The sequence below is a fragment of the Colias croceus genome, chromosome 21 (assembly GCF_905220415.1).
Source record: "Colias croceus chromosome 21, ilColCroc2.1".
In the NCBI taxonomy this organism is placed as follows: domain Eukaryota; kingdom Metazoa; phylum Arthropoda; class Insecta; order Lepidoptera; family Pieridae; genus Colias; species Colias croceus.
Genome location: NC_059557.1, coordinates 9,141,216 through 9,161,465, shown reverse-complemented (window position 1 = coordinate 9,161,465; position 20,250 = coordinate 9,141,216). Strand labels below are relative to the sequence as shown.

At 32.7% G+C, this 20,250-nt stretch overlaps 1 protein-coding gene across 1 annotated transcript; it reads left to right on the top strand.

Annotated features, from left to right (window-relative positions):
• Window positions 1-8,706: 8,706 nt before the first annotated feature.
• LOC123701499 (septin-2) lies at window positions 8,707-19,203 on the top strand. The gene is made up of 9 exons (XM_045649001.1): window positions 8,707-8,772; window positions 9,102-9,219; window positions 11,789-11,931; window positions 12,772-12,958; window positions 14,882-15,000; window positions 15,338-15,530; window positions 16,555-16,718; window positions 17,144-17,281; window positions 17,587-19,203. The coding sequence occupies exons 1-9, from the start codon at window positions 8,743-8,745 to the stop codon at window positions 17,749-17,751; spliced, it is 1,257 nt and encodes a 418-aa protein (XP_045504957.1). The 5' UTR covers window positions 8,707-8,742; the 3' UTR covers window positions 17,752-19,203.
• The last annotated feature ends 1,047 nt before the right edge of the window (window positions 19,204-20,250 follow it).

Here is a 20,250-nt window from a genome sequence, read left to right as displayed (position 1 = left end):
CCATTCGGAAACATTACCATATTTAACAGACATAACAATACAAATATTACAATGGTCGTGATTTAACACTTTTATTCGCGGTTAAAATAGAAGCCATTTGATCATTATTAGCATAGCACACACAAAGCGCTTGCTGGTAATTTGCAATTTTAGGGATTCTCGCTTGCATATGAATGTTAAATGTTTATATGTATGGGTTTATAGTCCCTTCACCCTTGCAGGATATATTGTGAGTTTCGCATCTGTTTCACTGATCGATTTTTGATGGGCCAGTAGGTAAGTGTAACCCTTACGTACAAACCGCTATTATAAGAGGGTGTAATCCATATAAATATACGTAGGTACTAAATTTATTTATTCAAGTTAATCCCGATGATTTACATTTTAATTGTACATATTGTTCTTTTAAGGCTCCTATAAAAATAAGACCACGATTCAACCATAAATTTTGTTAAAATGGTTAAAACTATCAACTAAAGAATGTTTTAATTAAATTCCACTTTATCATTGCATTATCCTACTACTATTATAAAGGCGAAAGTTTGTAAGTATGGATGTATAGATGTTTGTTACTCTTTCACGTAAAAACTACGGAACCGATTACAATGAAATTACATATAGAGGGTAACTTGGATTAACACATAGGATAGGTTTTATCCCGGAAATCCCACGGGAACGGGAACTATACGGGTTTTTCTTTGAAAACGCGGGCGAAGCCGCGGGCGAAAAGCTAGATACTAGCTTTCCACCCGCGGCATAGTTATTGTAAATTGAAAAATATATTTAACTTATGCAGGTACCTATCCATATTCCAATCACTTGAAAGCGTGCGTCATAAATCTTCGACAAAACGAATTATCATAAAGCAGCAATTTCTATATTGCATGCTCTTTCTATATTACTGTATCGTATGAAACGATCATCTTTCTGCACAGACTTGACAAGTGGTATCTAATAAAAAGTGCAAGTATCCACGGATCGATACTCGCTGACCGGTTATGGAGCTTCGCCGTGCATGCTCGAGTTGTCCCATCGATCTATTTCTAGCTATGACGTCATAAATGGAGAAATTTATCACACGCTTACCGGAAACTTTCTTTAACAATAATAAATTTATTTTTTGCAAAACGCAAAGACTATATTCTTTTGACAGGCTTGCCATTTAGGTGATTTGTGTTAAGCCTTTTTTTACGAGCAAAATAAAAGTATGTAATTAAAACGCGAATTGAAACACTTCATTTCCGTTTCCGTCATTTTTAAACCTTTATCAGTTACCTACCTAAGGTACATAATATTTAAAATACAAGCGATAAAATTTAAAAATAATTACCTAATATGAATCCCAAGTTAACTTTAATCTTGATACCAGAATTATTGTAACAAAGATTTCATATTATACCGATACTTCATACAGAATACTCAATTAAACTGAACAGTCACTCGTCGGTCGTAACCGGCAAATTTTAATAACCAAACATACCGCGCGCTATTTTCATACATCCCGCAATTAAATTAAACCTACGATTTATTGATAAAATTCGAACTGAAATCAATTATAAATACATATTGCCGGAGATTTCACACAACGTCAATAACTATAGTCCGAAATTCGAACTCAGTATAAAATGGACACTACCTTACTGAACAGTTTTTTTGATAGCCCTATAAATACGTGGGTAATTATCTATAGGAAAGGAACATATTTTCTAAAAATCACACTTATAACCAGAAATATGTAGAAATAAAATGTTAAGACGTAATATTTTCCATTTTCAATACAATAGAAACACAAGGCATAACATAATCAGCTTCATCAGGGCCCTCGACCGTGACCTTGCTGCGCTAGACCCTTCAAGCAAACCCACACAACAGAGTTTAAACGTGCCGCACGAATCAAATGGACAGAAGGCAATACATACATTTATGTCTTCTATATTAATATGAAAAGTAGTTAGTGAAGAATTTTGTCCAAACAAGTAATAATATAAAGATTTTTTTTTTACACTAAAACATTATCTATTATAAGAAAAAGCAATTATATCTGCACTTAAAGTAGGTTCATGATAGCGAAACGACAATTTCGGTAGGAGTCATTTCATAAAACTGTTTCATAGTGGAACGCCTTAAAATTACAATATCGCAATTATATTTAGGTAAGTAATAATATTTTTGTGTAAACTAACTAAAACGAATACCTATTCATGCTTAGGTTAATCTTAGTTCTCAAGACAGTTTTCCATAGAAAATTCTACCACGAGTAACATGCTTATAAAACAAGCTTCCATACACACAATATTTGTTTGATAGTAATTGTGAAGTGGTGGGTAATCGATAAGCATTGTTCAACTGCAAGAAACGAAAGAACATTGTTCTGTAGTTCCTATTTTTATGGCTCGAAATCAATATGCAACTCGCGTACAATGATGCATTCAATTCTATGGCCACTTCATTGATATTAATAAAACAATGTCTTATAGCGAGTAGGTAATAAGTACTTTAAATAAAACGCTATTTATTGTGTTTGAAAGTTTTTCAGAATAGTTATTAGGATTAAACTATGTCATCCTTGCTATAATGTTTATGATTAAATTACATGGACTATTTATAACAGCAAGGATTTGAATGAACTATCATATAGTTATACAATATACAACGTAGGTACACGTGTACGAACTATTTATATATATTAGAAGAGGATTTTGAAAGAGAAGAAATAAAAGGGTCGTATTTCGGGATGGCTTAAAGAAAGGTATAGCCAAGGTAAATTTCTTTGATCTTTTAATTACATACTTTAATTAGGTAAAGCGTTTTGGACATGTAAAGGTTGTATTTATCGTATAAAACAATGAGCCTAATTAATAATTAGTAATTATATATCGGTAGGTACCTACCTAAGCACCTAGTAAGACATTTGCTTGATACGAATAAGAGATATGAATGACTAGTGTACGGTTTACGTATTACTTCGATAGTGGACTTATGGAATAAATGATAATTGTGTTACGTATCGTTAACCATAGGTATGCAATGATAACTAGCAGAAATTTCAAAAGATTAGACAATTTTCGGAAACAATTAGCATACAACAGACCTTCAAGTTATGCATTCATCACAACCTCGACGCAAGGTGACTTCTTTTATTAAATAATGTGGTAAATAGAAACGGAAAATAAATATGCAGTTTGTTTGCCAAGGTACCTATGCGTTTGTTTGATTAACATTTTAACTAAGAATATGAGCAAATGTTAAATATATATATATAATAATTTTATGAAGTAGTTATGACGTAAAAGCATCATCAAAGGTGTGATTAATTAGATATAAAATTATAATATGTAATAACGTCCTGCGGGCCGCCCATATTATATCCCTTGAAAGTTGAAAACAAACAATTTCACTTGCCTACGAATTCGTAGGAGAAAATAATGATAATCTATACATATAATAAATCTGTAGAAGGGTCAATTCTGTACATTGAAAATATTGAAAAACTAAATAGCAGGGGGTGTTACTGGATCGATACTATATCTGATTAAAAAAAATTTTGTCTGTCTGTCTGTCTGTATGTGAAGGCATCTCGTGAAAACTAACGGTTCGATTTCGATGAAACTTGGTATAATTATACTTTATTATCCTGGGCGTAAAATAGGATACTTTTTATCCCGGAAAAATACGTAGAAAAAAAATAAATCTTAATTTTTCTTAATTTTTCCGCGCGGACGGAGTCGCGGGCGGAAGCTAGTAAATAATAATAATCTCATTAATTTAAACTTAATCTGAAACCACGAACTGTGCAATCGAAACGTTTCTCTAAAACGTGTAGATAGTAAATTTAAATTTAATCCGAAAAGCAAAATCTAAAATGATCAGGCCAATGTAACCAAATGCACTCCATCTCCCGTCGCTACACCGAAAGTAATTAATAACCAATTAACCAGCTCTGCCCCGAATAATTACCTACTAGCGTTTCCTTTAACACACTAATTTGGTATTCAATTTCTCTTTACAACAGTATAACTACGCAATATTTTATTTAGGTAGTAACTGACCATAGCATAGGTGACTGACAATGCTGCGTCAATTATATGCAACTTGTGAAAAGAATTACTTAATTCTTTTCACAAAAAAAGTATCCTATAGTTAGGAACACATATAGTTACTTGCTTATATTACCTACGTTAAATGATACATCTAGTAAATTAATCTATACTAATATTATAAAGCTGAAGAGTTTGTTTGTTTGTTTGAACACGCTAATCTCGGGAACTACTTGTACGATTTGAAAAATTCTTTCGGTGTTAGATAGCTCATTTATCGAGGAAGGCTATAGAGTATATATCATCACGCTACGACCAACAGGAGTGGAGCCGCGGGGGTGAAACTGCGAGGATATAATAAATAATATTTTATACAAATGAATACCCAGCTAATCGCGCATATTATAAATCCAAGTTTGAACGGCTAGATCAGGCCATATTAGTTATTGTTTCACGCAAAAACTGATTAGCTGAAATTTCGGAAGCAATTAGTTTATGGATTTGAATAGTTAACATATTTCAATGTAGGATTTAGCTAATATGAATTTTGTTTCGACCAAAGCAGAAATATAGAACAATTGTGATGATAGAAATATAGAACTTTATTACGTAAGTTTTAGTGTTTAGTTTCATTATTCATCAAAGAAATAAAACGTTTTTAACCTAATAATGGTAATTACACAGAACATATAAAGAGAGGTAATTAACATAGCAAGTACATACGTCAACTCGTTAAAACACCATAAAGGATGTCTGACACAGCTGAGAAAACAAAAGAGCCCCCGATTAAAGCCTTATATTATATTATACAATGTTGTTTATAGTTACTTTAAATTATTTTGATGAAGTCACAAATAAACAATAGAGTTAAGGGCTCCTTATGAGTTTAGATAATACGTATATGTATTAGATACACAGGAGCAAAGATGCAATACATTCTTATTCAGGAAAAATGAAAACTCAACATGTAGCGGCAAAAATTATATCAAGCTTGCATAAATGACTCTTTCCTCGATAATTGCATAATAAATAACGTTCATCCATCGCGAACTGGGAGGAAACGAAGCAATGATTGCTCTGCGCGTGACGTCACCGGGGAAACAAGCTCCGACCGTAATTGTTGGCGCCCTTTGATTAACTTCATTGCATTCTCACTTATTAATGAAATTATTTATCTGTATTAGCGTTATTTCTTGTGCACAAAGATAGAATTAATAACTTTATAATGGGTGACTATTAACAATGCTTTTACATTAGTAGAGCGCTAGAGCGTTAATGTTTACTGTTATCTCTTGATTAGATATCTATCTACGAATCAAGACGATATGTATTTTATATGAATCATAGAAATCTAACTATATTTTGTAAATTTGTAAAACCGCAAAACAGCGAGTAGATAGGTATGTATTGACTATTGAGTTACATATTACTAACTGTGGTTTACTTGCATACCGACCATTGAGCTATTGTTCATTAGAAATTTTAGGACACGCAAATATCACGATTTTATTGTAGTTATCACAAGTTACCAAATTATTGCATATTTTGTACTGCAAATGACAATAAAGGAGCGTGATATACCTATATTATGTCGTTTGTGGATTTTTAAACACTTTTAAATGGTTTTTGAAATATGTAATTACAAATTCATTAAGCCTTGTACAAATGCGTCACCTCAATCGTCAATTATTTTTAATAATAATAATAATAAATGCACAACGAGTATTATAATTATATAATTAGGTCACAATGCTTACGTATTAAAATACTTTTGAAAAAGGTCAATTAGAATTAATGCATAGAGCTTGAATTGTGAAGGGTATTTTGCAATTTAATTTTTTAAGGTTACTTTTTTGTTATTTTGTAATTTGATTATTTATTATTTATGTAGTTCTTCGGTTTCCAGTCAGATTTGTCTTCAATAAATTGAAACCGAAAATATTTATTTTCTATAGGTAGAATTTTTAAGTTCAATTTGTTTTTAATGTTTTATTTTGTTTCTTAGCATAGGTATTCAAATATTATTGAATACGAGATAGTACGGATCCAGATGACACTCACTGTTATTTCGTAGTCAGAATGTACAGTTGTTATTTATTTTTTCGTTACCATGGTCACCCTTTATTTCTCAAGAATTTACGATGCATTGTTGGCTACTTATTACTTTGACAATTGTTAAAATTTTTATTTTACCAAAGTACTGTCGTTTATGTATGATTTTATTGCTTAAAGATATGGTCTTCTAGTCTACATAATGGTAATGGATTAGTACGTACCTAGGATCGATGCGCGTGGTAAAAATTATATTTAAATTAGGTAATAAAATTACATATTTAATGCATTTCGACAATTTTCTAATTAGGTAAGTACCTACATGTTGATATCTTTATGGTACCTAGGTACGGTACCTAGGTACCTAGGTACGTAAATTACGAATTTTTTAAGTGGGAAAATCTTGCATAGATACCAATGACCTCCGGGGAAGGGGCCGTGGGTTATGTCGGATGCGTACCGACCAAAATTCCACTGTGGTTCCGTCCAGCCGCTTGAAGCCGTGGGACCAAGGGCATTGGTAGACTTCGTCCGGAACCAATATAATTTACACCTACATTCACTTTCATTTAATTTATACCTAGATAAAGGTTTTATTTTAATATCAAAACATTAGGCACAAACCTACCAAAACCTTTATTTATTTGTGTTTAAGGTTATTAACTATAGGTAAATAGGTAGGTAACATTTAAATGTAAATTAACGCAATGGTTTAACTTTTACGATAAGTGATGATATTTCATCATTCAAGATTAATCAAGTTATTATCCAATTAACTATAACAGAATCGAAAAATTAAATATCCGTGTAATGAAGTCAATCAGAGCTTATTATGAAAACAGCTCTCTCGGCCGCCTACACTATCGCTCGATATTTTACGCATTAATTAACCACAACACCTTAGCCCAATAGCCATAACTGGCCATAAGGTAATAAAGATACAAATTAATAGAATCGGTTTAAAAATTCTTGTTTACTACTGAATGATCTCTGAGTTAACACAGCTATCAAAACAAACAGCTCGCCGGTCCTTGCAGCCACGACTTAATTCACCACAAAGCGATCGATTAAAACAATCAAAATAGATATTTTCGCCACGCGTTATATTATGTACTCGATAATCTTTTATCATAAACATAATTAACAAATTTTAAGAGTAACAATAAAAAACATTAAACATAATAATAGAGAGAAATGTCTTGCACTTGCAATAACCTTTCTTACACGAGTCTTATAAGATTTACTCTAGGTACTTGTGGTTATTGTAAAATGGTTAGCTTACCAGGTGCAGAACAGTGTTGACCACCTCGCGGTTGGTTACCTGTCCAACTTCAATCAGCCCGATAAGAACTGCAAATTTCAGGCTATCATTAGTCGTCATTCGGACGACTTCCTCAGGTCTTTTAATATCACTAAACGGCGGGGATTTTAAATCCGCCATGGTTTATTATGTCACAATTCACTATTTCACAAATTTCTAAATCACTCGCGACGATAATATTCAAGAAAACATTATTTCATCGGCTCACATGATAACGCACCGAAGTCGCTTTCTGCCATTTTGGATTGCGACAGTGTTGCCCGTGTTACAAAAATCAAGCTACGATTTCCCTGACAATCAATAAATTAAAGATATTGAAATAATTTAAGTAAAGAATCATGTAATTGAATTTTAAATAAAAAATACATTAGTAATCACATTCAAATCAAACATGTCAAATTATAAGCGTGCGGCCTTTTAGGAGAAGCATCTTTAATTGAAGGTTAATGTATAATCTTACTAGAATACATATTATTCGTATTTCCCTTAAAATGTGAGCTTGTTTATAATTAAACGAGCGAGAGTGACGTCTTCCCATTTCAAAATGGAGAAATCCACGCGAAGACCAACATCCGCGCGGACGGAGTCGCGGGTGGAAGCTAATATTTAAATAAATTAATGCATTTATTACATATTCCATCCGAAAGATAGAATAACAAGTATAATGTTTAATGGATATTCACAATAACCTAGGGCTTAAACATTTCTAGTAGTTAGGTATAGTGTCTTAATATTAACCCTATAAATTGAAAATACTTTTTGCTAATTTAATACTAAATTTATTAGGTTATAATATATTTTCTTATAGTACTTATTCATGAAATAATTATAGATTTCATATTACAAAATATGTACAAAAAAATTGCTGATAGAAGTAAGATTACATAAAATCTATGTTTATAACAATATTTTTGAAATATCGTATCGTAGTAAACGATCATTATGTATGGACACAACATTTCCCTTTATCAAAGGAATGTTTTTGATCTTGCAATACTGAAAATACACGTTTACCAACATTAGGAACATATACAAACATTATTAACCATAATTCTAATAATAATAGAATTAACAAAAGATGTTTGTATCCTTTTTTCTTTGTTTTTATAAAAAAAAAAATTTCATTAATTTTGTATAGAATAACAATGAGCAATAACTCATATTAAGATGACAGAAATTATCAATAAATAATTGATTTTTCTAGATTTTGCCATAATATTGGTACTCTAGCAGTGTGAAGTTTGCTTATGTCAAGAAATCTTTGCTTCTGACATTTGAAAATCAAATAGGTAACTTCAGTTAAACAGCAATCCTCAAAGAGAGTGTACGAAAATGGCGGCCATAGATGTTGAACCTGCGAAAGTAAGTAAAAAAATCATGAATTATACGTGTTATTCAATATTAACACGATGTTTATTCTTTTTACAATGTTTTAATATTAACAAGCAGCGAAAATATCAGATATTTACATGTTTTTATTTAACCGGAGAGAGAGTCATCGCTTGGGCGTTCTCCATTGATATCTCTGTTTATAGAAATCAGTCCGATTTGTTTAATTGTAACATACCACAAATCATTTAATAACATTGCTTGTCGCTTACAAACAAACAACAACAGTAATCTCTCGTGCATATTTTGAGTCAACCAGCACCCTACACGGTATGTTTGTGAAAAACGTTACTTTATTTTAGATTGAAGCTGCAATGCGTACGCTGAAATTGTCTGGGCATGTTGGCTTCGACAGCCTTCCGGACCAACTGGTTAACAAGAGTGTGCAGAATGGATTTGTCTTCAACATTCTTTGTATCGGTATGTGATTCAATTATGCATACTTAATTCACTTGCTCAATCGTTACATAGGTACCTACGCGTTCTATCTATTGCACTGAATTGAATTGTATTTGTTTTTATAATTATCAAAAAAATTGTATCAAAAAAATAAATCCTAAGTCTGTGAATGCATTGTATAAATTATATTTTTATAAAATGTTAACTCGACCTCTTTCATGCTATGCAATTATTCTAATTTCACGTTATTATTCACAAAATCAATGAAAAAATTATTAAAAAACTATGTAGGTAAATTCATTGAGATTGACAGACACAATATTGTAATCATATTGTGGTGAATATTCACTAGAGTGATCCATAAAAATATGTGTTTCCTCAGTGTTTCCTCAATATTAACAGGAACTTTGTTCTATTTGTACACTGATAATTCCATTTATTTGTTAATTAATTTCATTAGTAGAGTGCCGTAAGGCATAAAAATGGTCAAACCTCGGAACCCAGGGCCAGTCAATGAATCTGTATATCAAGTATGAGACTGCATTATTAAAACCTCAAATAAAAAAGTTAAAAAAAAAAATTTGACCGATCTCGATTTACAACAATTTTTAACAACAATTTACTGAAAAATGAGAGGCGGAAGGGGGAAAAAGTGTTTATAGTGAAAAATTTTATTTTATTTGTAATAAATTATATGTGCAGAGTAACTTCAATGTTAATTTATTAGATTAGGTATCGTAAAAAATAAGTTACAAAAAAAAATTATCATTAACTAAACACATTGTTACATCATTGTACATTGTTGTCGTCGTCGTCGATCTCGTTGATATACTTAGATTGTAGGTTGTTTTTAATTCTGCGAGTGAAAATTGACAATCATTATTTTCTTCAATAGTTCAATATATTTGAAAATCTGCTCCATTGCTGCATCTACTTGCATTGTTACTGAAGATTTTTTTTCTCCCTCTGAGTCTGTTTTAGCGTTGTTTTTAAACGCATGTAACAATCCGCGTGATATTTAGCCTATTTAGTTCCCTGAGCTACTAAAATATCTAACACGCCTACAATTCTTTTATAAATATTGCGACAATATTCACTTTTGTCTTCACATATCAAACTTATATTTTTATATGCATATACCTATGCATAATATAAATGAAAAACAAATACTTACAATTTATGCCCCTATTTTCAAAGTTTTTAAAACTCAGTAATGTTCAGTAATTATTAACATTAATTTTTAATAAACAAATATCTTAATATATATTATAAAGGCGAAAGTTTGTAAGTATGGATATATGGATGTTTGTTACTCTTTCATGTAAAAACTACTGAACCGATTACAATGAAATTTAGCACACATATAGAGGGTAACTTGGATTAGCACATAGGATAGTTTTTATCCCGGAAATCCCACGGAAACGGGAACTATGCGGGTTTTCCTTTGCAAACGCGGGCGAAGCCGCGGGCGGAAATCTAGTCTGAAATAAATATTTTTCGGAACGAAAACAACAGCTACGTATTAAGTCTAGCAAGTTACAACGTGTACTATCCTGTGAGGGCCCGCCATGAACAATACCGAACAGCTGCTGTTATCCCCTCTATTCTCCAACCCGACCTTCATCGGTATATCTGCGGTCCCTACAGATCCAAGATCAAGTTTTCAAGTTTGTAATAGTAATTGTTCTTTTTAAAATATGACTTTTGACTAATATAAATCAATGAAAACTCCAAAAAGTAATAATTGTTTATAATAATTTTTAAAAAATTGAGAGCGCGAAAAAATTTTTTTTTAACATTTTTCTATATACTATTAAAAACATATTTTCAAGGTTTATATTAAGATTCATTGACTGGCCCTGGATTCCGAGGTATAAACCTTACGGCGCTCCACTACATATACAATCTCTGCACACATACATGCTGTAAAAATCTTCTTAATATATATAAATCTCGTGTCACAATGTTTGTCCTCAATGGGCTCCTAAACCACTTAACCGACTATAATAAAATTCGTACACCATGTGCAGTTCGATCCAACTTGAGAGATAGGATAGTTTAAACATGTAGGTACCACGGGCGAAGCCGGGGCGGACCACTAGTTTGTTTATAAATTTCTAATGTAAATGACACAAATACATTCTACCGTTAAGCTTAATAGAAACTTTACTCACTTTGCTTGTGTTTAATTAGTATTAGTGTGTTAAAACTGTGATTGTATAATATGAATGATATTGAAATTTTAACTAAATCACGTGTAAGAAAGAGCCAAAATATATAACAAGATAAGCATCAATGGTGCTAGTTCTTTATTTTAAATTATTTATAAATCATAGACTTGTTATATTTTTATAGAATAATTACTTGCCAAATTAAAGACAGAATTTATGATGAAAAGTATAATATCAAATTTGAAATAAACTATCTCTTAAATCTTTCAGCGATATTATTTTTTAATTATAAGAAGTCAACACAATTTATATAACTGTTAAATACAGACCTAATTATCGGCATATCTAACAATTGTGTAGAAATACTGTTCAAATACTTGGAAAAATTACAGTTTATTATGAAACATTATGTTAAACAGGTGAAACTGGTCTCGGCAAGTCTACGCTCATGGACTCACTGTTCAACACTAACTTTGAGTCGGTGCCGAGCCCTCACAACCTTCCCACTGTTAAATTGAAGGCACATACCTATGAACTGCAGGAGAGCAATGTCAGGCTGAAGGTAAAGTAATTTATTATAATAACTTTTAATATTAATACTATATTTACAATATAAAGTGGAAGAGTTGTTTTTTGGACTGATTTAAAAAATATTACACCATTGGCTATGTTCATAATCGCTGAGTGCTATAGGATGTATGTACCACAAGCAAAGCTAGGGTAGACCACTAGTATACTATAAAAGTCATTAAAATTATTTGGCTTAAAATTTAAGTATTTGCTGAAAACAATTTAAATGCTTGAGTTATAATGATAGGTGACAGATAGTTATTTTGTAGATTCATATCAATGAATCTACAAAACAGCTATCTAACTACAATTATATCAAAGTTTTGTAGGTGTAAGATAAATGTAGGTTATTTTCTGAGTCATGACAAGTTTTACGAGTGCAGTTGGAAGAGTGACCCGACTTGTATTAAAAGCAAATACTTATTGATGATAAGAATAATAGGTACATATTTATGTCATGAATAATTTTATGAATCAGTTTGTATGTATTTTGAGAATCAATGTTATGTTTGTGTTCCTGTATACAAATGAACTAAAAATTATCCCAGACTGAGTTTTTCTTATAAAAACTAATCTATTTAGCTTCAGTCATCACTAATTACATCCATAAAAATAATTTGAATTAAAAGCTATGATCTGACAGGTTGACTAGGAAGAAAGGGCTTAAATTTTTAACATAAAACAGAGAGCACAGGCCTATTACTGTAGATGTAAAGAAACCTGCACAACACTACTTATTTTAACATTAAAACAAAAATGTTATTCATAAGACTCAACAACGGTACATTTATATATGTAAATTCAAAATATAACACAAAAATTATATTTTTAGCTGACAATTTGCGACACAGTGGGCTATGGGGACCAAGTTAACAAGGAGGATAGCTTCAAGGCTGTGGTGGATTACATTGATGCCCAGTTTGAGGCTTTCCTGCAAGAGGAGCTGAAGATTAAGAGGGCATTGCCGACTTATCATGACAGCCGTCTGCATGTCTGTCTGTATTTCATTTGTCCAACTGGTAAGTGAAAAATATTTTAAAGATATACTGTGTAATGCAGTTGAATAACATTTAAACTGTTTATTTTGAAATGTACCAACATGAGTTATTTCTAATCTTATTTAAATGATTTATAAATTTAAAAAAAAAGTGAAGTTCATCATTGTAACTTGCTTATTGCCCAATAATATAAAGGTATCCATAAAATTATTGTGTTCTACTTTTTACTTAACCTAACAACGCACTACCCATGCATATTCATCATTATTTTATGCCTTCAACAATTTTTCAATTTGAAGCTATTTGTTTTGTTCCATAAATTGTTATGCAAAGAAACGCAAAACTCTTCAACTTTATAAGTGCAGAGACTGATAACCCTCTTATTATCTATGATAGCGGAGTTCTTGAAAATACACAGCAAGCTAAACTAAAGTAGGTCTCTAATTCCACTCGATAAATAAATAAGAGCCAGCTGACCCGGCGCATGGTGTCCTTGACACTGCAAACGCGAATCAATGAGTATTCACTATTCATAGCGCGCCTGACACACTGGGCCAATGGCGCAGCTAACGGGATCGGCTTTTACTTTGCCACTCTTTTAACCGACTTTCCCGAAAGGGTAGTTCTTAATGGGGAGCATGTTTTTGGGTTTGTACGTTACGTACGTACGAACGGACGGTTCTCAACGCGCCAATGTTAAAACGATGCGACCTATTATATAGTTGTACAAAGCATTTAAAGTCTTATTTAAATTATTTAACTGAACTTTTTTCGAATGTTTCTTTTCCCATAACAAAGAACACACTAGAAAAGGATAAACAATAAAATTATGAATGTAATAAACTTAAAACTAAACTTGTTTAGGGAAATAGACATTCACTAGTGTAATTCAAACTAAATTAAATGTAGATTTCACCCGCATACACAGTTTAATTTAATTTGCCTTTATGCGGGCTTGTTCCTAAATGGAGGTTGACCTAAATCATCTTCCTTTTCAATCTGCTGTTGTGATAATTGTGTAAAAATAATATAAATTAAATAAGAATGAATAAAATATACATAATAGTATTATTGTTATTTAATATAGAGATTAATACATGAATATAACTTATTGTGTCTGAATGCAGTAGCATAGTCCCACATATATTATCTTTTATCGTTTAAACAGGAATATTACTGAATTTTATTTGATTTTTTTCTTATTGGAATAATTGGTCTTGTAAAAATGTCCGCTCGTACTGCTTGCATTCAATCATCAACTAATGAGTTAATGACAAACAATTAATGACGTAACGCGCCAGCACTAACAAGCTGCACAGGGGTGCCGCTAATCCTCATTAGATTCTATTAACCAACATGGAAAGTGCACTATGAGACCTTGCACTAGATTGTGTAAAAATATCGAAGCCGTACATATTATATTTTCGTTCAAGGACTTTCACTTTGTCTATTTGAATGCATTTGTTATGGGTACATTGTCCTCTTTACGAAAATAGATGCGACTGATAATTTTATTGTTCGAAGTTGCTGTTATTAAATGTTATTCATTATTTATTTATTGGTTAATAAGTAATTTTATAATTTTACGCTATATTTACTTGAATTATTCAGGGCAATGTATAAATATGAATATATTAATATAACCGTTTTATTTTGTAAAGCAATGTTTCTTGCATATGTGTGTATATTATTATGAACCAATACTCAAATTGATAAAATTGATGTCCTCTTTATTGTCTATAAAAATCTTAGTAATAAAGTATTTCCAGACTGTTATCCACACCTAAATAATATATTAAAACTAATCTAATCCAATTCAGTAGTTTAAAGCATGATAGAAAAAAAAAATATCCATAAAACACAGTTTTTTTTTAAATATTAGCAGGATTTATTTATTTTAATTGAGTATTGTAGAATTTAATTTCTAAACATAATTGTTTACAGGCCATGGTCTGAAATCCATAGACCTTGTGTGCATGAAGAAATTGGACACCAAAGTGAACATCATCCCCATCATTGCAAAGGCTGATACTATTTCTAAAACAGAACTGCAGAAATTTAAGGTAAAAAAATAGCTAATTAATTAAACAGTGTTTGTTTCTAATTGCATAATGTATCAATTTTATTTGCATAATTTAGTCCACCTTTCTTTTTCATTATATAAAAGTAAAAATATAATTAAGATACTGGTTTTGGAGCCATTAGATCTATATTAAACAACTATATTATATACACTTTAGAAAGCTTTAATCATATTCTATTTCAAATATCAGTTTACATTACATAATAAATACCTTATCATCTTGTCAATCTGTCTATCTATTAAAAAGGCCAGAAGACGCAAAATAAATTTGATAGTATCCCGGATATAATTCTTTAAGTTCTATGTAACATTTCCAGTCGAAAATAATGCAAGAGTTGCAATCCAACGGCGTGGAGATCTACCAATTCCCGGTGGACGACGAGTCGGTGTCGGAGGTGAACAGCAGCATGAACAGCCACATCCCCTTCGCTGTGGTGGGCTCCACGGACTTCGTCAAGATCGGGAACAAGACGGTCCGCGCCAGGCAGTACCCGTGGGGGACTGTGCAAGGTGAGGTGGGGAAGGATTATGGAAAAGGAGGAAGGGCCACCCCTAAATCCGCCTCCTTGGTACAGTGACGCGTGAGCGTAGCACCGAGGGGTCCTGGGTTCGATTCCCGGTGGAGAAGAAGAAAAAAAATGTTTCGGTCTGGTAGGACACAGAAGGCCAATGACCTACTTGTCCCTAAAAAAATCGATCAGTGAAACAGATGCATCTGCCCCTTACCCCACTAGGGGACGTGGGACTTAACTTTACAAACGGGCCACCGACCACAGCCACTGGTGGCTAGCGCAGGCACTTTTTCATATATTTTGTATAAACGCACGCACACGTGTAGCCAGTGGCGACAACTCGCAACATAAAAATAGATGTCCCCTTTAAATTTGTCTGAAAAACTTGTTATAATAGGTAAATGTATATTTTTCAGGTATAGACTCACTATCTGGTTTGATTTTATCAGTTTTAAAAATAAGCACTCATCTCCATTATCGACATTTGTTTATCGATACTTGCCGCACTAGTCGATAAATTCCAAACGATGTAAGTTTTGCTGGACGTCAACGTAAAGTCAGATTGAAATAACTTCTCGTAAATGTTAAGAATTGTTATAATTCCAACGGAACAAGCCGTGGCAACTTTTAAGTAAAACAACACTTAGCTATATATATTTGTAACTTGTATATCTGTTATTTTATTGGTGTATGTTTTGTAAGTGGCCCTGAATAAATAAATAAATAAATAAATAAATAGAATACCACAATTGTAGTGGCATAAAGCTACGTAAAAATTAATAAATGCCATTTTTGGACGCCTCCAGTACGTTTCTAATTCAATGGTGACGGCATTACAAGGTTGTGTCTTGAGAATAGCTGTCAGTGTGATAGGGATCATTTTTCGCCGTGCCGATTATAGTGGCTGTGGTCGGTGGCCCGTTTGTGCCGACTCTTAGTGCGAATATTGTTGTTTACACCTTCTGGACTTACCAAAATAATGTTAATTTTTTACTTATATCTATGTTTTTGTGTTATTTCAGTGGAAAACGAGTCGCACTGCGACTTCGTGAAGCTGCGCGAGATGCTGATCCGCACGAACATGGAGGACATGCGCGAGCACACGCACGCGCGGCACTACGAGCTGTACCGGCGCCGCCGCCTCGCGCAGATGGGCTTCAGCGACGTGGACGCGCACAACCAACCCGTGAGCACTGCACACTGCACACTGCACTACAGTACTCATTAATAACTCAGACCCCGGAATCACAGATGATTCCGGGGGCTGAGTTATAGATCTGACCACGACACAATAGAAAATCTATTGTGTCGTGGTCAGATCGGGCCGCTCGGGGCTCAATGGGTTAATGTCTAAAACCAAATAAAAAGTAATGTAAAAATCAAAATATTACATACAACAAGCTTGGTGTACCTCAAGGAAATATCCTGGGGCCTATGCTATTCGTATTTTATATCGATGACATTATAGACATTACGTATTTAAAGTAAGTCTTTTTAAAATGAGATGACTTATTCCATAACAAATACTCTAACAAGGAAGTAAATCAAGAATTCTATCAAGTTATTATAATGATAACACTACAAGTACTGATCGTGTATTCCGTGTGGCAGGTGTCGTTCCAGCAGACGTTCGAGCAGAAGCGTTCGGCGCACGTGGCGGAGCTGCAGCAGAAGGAGGACGAGATGCGGCAGATGTTCGTGCAGCGCGTTAAGGACAAGGAGGCTGAGCTCAAGGAGGCCGAGAAGGAGGTGAATCTCATGGTTTTATATAATATGTTAATTTAATGCGAGGCAAAGCGAAGGATCAAAATTACAATTTAGATCTGGCTTATGTGGAATTTATGTTGTTTAATATAAACACAAGATTGCAAGAATAAAAAGTAAATAATGATAAAATTTGATAGAAAATTCCAAAATAAATAAAGTTGCAATCATAAACATAATGTTACCGATTTCGTCATTCCGATTGATTCAATTAAAATTACTGCTTTTATTTTTTTAAATTACAGACATTACTGTATTTAAAGCTAACTTTAACTAAATCCACGTTGCAGCTGCACGCGAAATTCGACAAATTGAAAAAGGACCACACGGAGGAGAAGAAGCGTCTCGAGGAGTTGCGCAAGAAGATCGAGGACGACACGATCGAGTTCAACCGCCGCAAGCAGCAGTCGCACGCGCACCACACGCTCACGCTCGGCAAGAGCAAGAAGAAGTGAGGGGGAGGGGAGGGGAGTGGGAGATGTCGCAGGGCAATAGGGAAATCGGGATGAATGGGAAGTGTCTGGGAATATTAATTCAGCAAACCAAGTGTTAATGAAAGCGAAGTATTTTATCGATAATTTACTAAATGAATTTGTGTAAATTTTACGTAAATTGTTAGTTTTCGTATTAAAAGTATTGTAATTTCGTTGTTAAAAATAATGAAGAAAAAACGAATAGTGTGGTATCAAAGTATTATAATGTAACGCCACCATTATACTATGATGATAGTTGAAATATGTTGTGTACCTTTATTCATAAATTGAGTCTATTTGCGTTTTAACTCTATATTTTATTGTGTAAAATGCATATCTAGATTAAATGATTGCCCTGCGACGACAACACGGCCACATTGTATAAAGCCATAAGGAAATTATTATCTGATATAAACTCGAACAAAAATAATTTACATTATATTCAACTGTTAACCAAAATATAAGATTATAGTTTATGAGTTGATATTTTTCACTCTGATACATCTTATACCACTAATAGACAGAATCAAGTTCAGCACCAAGTTCTATTCTGTTTTTGCTTAAAAATAGCAATAGAGGCTATTTAATACAATAGCGTAATAAATTCATTCTATTTAGAACAACTTTAATATTTTTACACATTGCCATAGTGAATAATATGGTACCTTGGAATTTTTTGCAAATTCAATTTTATTTTGAAAAAATAATAGTTTTAAGCATTTGTCCAATTTAGGACTGCCACGTTATTTAGCACTTAGCCATATGTAATACATTTTATACCAAATTTTTATTTATATTATTCCTATTACGTATAGGTTAAGATTTAATTTTAAGAAGTAAAAGTATTGTATAGATACCAGCAATGAAGTGTTTGTTCAGATATTTTATCTCATTCGGCTTCATACGTATTTATCTGTGTATGGTTGGAACAGTACTCAATATACAAATTTGATTTTCCCACCGATTGAATATTTTCTGCATTCAAAAATACTAAATCATTCCTCTGATGTTCAAATGCAATATCCTCGTTAAGTGTTTCAAAAAAGACAATTATACACAGAAAAATATTTATCAATATGCTTTAATTGGTAAAAACATGAAAAGTATTAAATTGTATCGCTGATACAAAAATATTGTATTGAACGTTTAAAATTTATTCTAGTTGGTGATAACAATGTCTAAAGTTGCCGAATAATTAAAACAACGAGTTGTGTTTAAATAGTTTATTGAGCTTGGCTTCACTCGCCTAGTTAGTGACTAGATTATTATACATTTGTCATTTTACATACTATTTTTACGAGTAATTTTGTATGAAGTCCGCTCTCTGTATCTAAATTTCGATCTGCATTTATCATCCATTCCTGTATATGATTTTTAGCGTTACTATAGTTTTATATTATTTTATAGAATAAAAATTTATTAAATAAATAAGTACGTGTTTTATTTTTTTCTTCATATCACTAATCACAGTGCAATCATACCACATGCACATTACACACAATTTTATAAACACTTGGGTACCACTTGGGTACCACTTGGGTACCACTTGGGTGACTTAGGAATAATTTTAATATTGTACAAGAATAACTGCGTTAATTATTAATTAAATAACCGACTTCAAACTTGCACTTGCAACATTTACAAATACAGACAAAAATGCTCATAAAATAAAAACTACTGGGCCTATCCGAATAAAATTTTTATGGGACCAATACTGAACTGAACAACATTGATTACGAGTTTTCGTTTACACTAAAAGATCAAAAAATAAATTATTTATACTCTAGCTCTATGTTCGTTTGCTGTAAATGCACACTGAGAGGAAACCTTGAATGTTATATTATTTGCGTAAATTAAAATGTCATTAGTAAAAACTATATAGGTAATCTGAAATGATATCATTTCACTAAGCAGATGCAGATAGTCACATCTCCGTAATTTTGAGACCGTTACATAAACACAACCATATACTGTATTTTTTTTTTTTTTTTTTTGTATGGTGTTTCTCAATGTTAGCCAGAAGGGCTACTACATTTTAACGCGGACGCGGGGGTGAACTGAAGGTTCACCCTGGTAGCGACATGCACAAGGGCGTCCCCCCTTGACGGGGACCACGAACCTCGGCTTGAGCTGTCGCTTGAGTGGAGGAGGCCAGAAGGGCCCTAATCGGACGGGGTATACTGTATTAGATAAATTTACACAAGCGAAATTCTCATAGGTTTGGGCAGGTGGTAGGCGATTGGGGTAAACATCTTGTTGTAGTAAGTGTAGCGTCGCTTGTGAGGTGTCACCGACACTCGCACCGGCACCACCACTCGCTCGCCTTTCGGAAGATCTTCTTTGCGACACTGTTATAAATAAATATAAGATTCATATAAGGAATACACACGAGTTCTGAATTTACAGAATCATAGGGAAAGTTACAAATAAATCATTGGGTATTCGATTTAGCATAGATACCTAATTGCATGATCGAAGGTG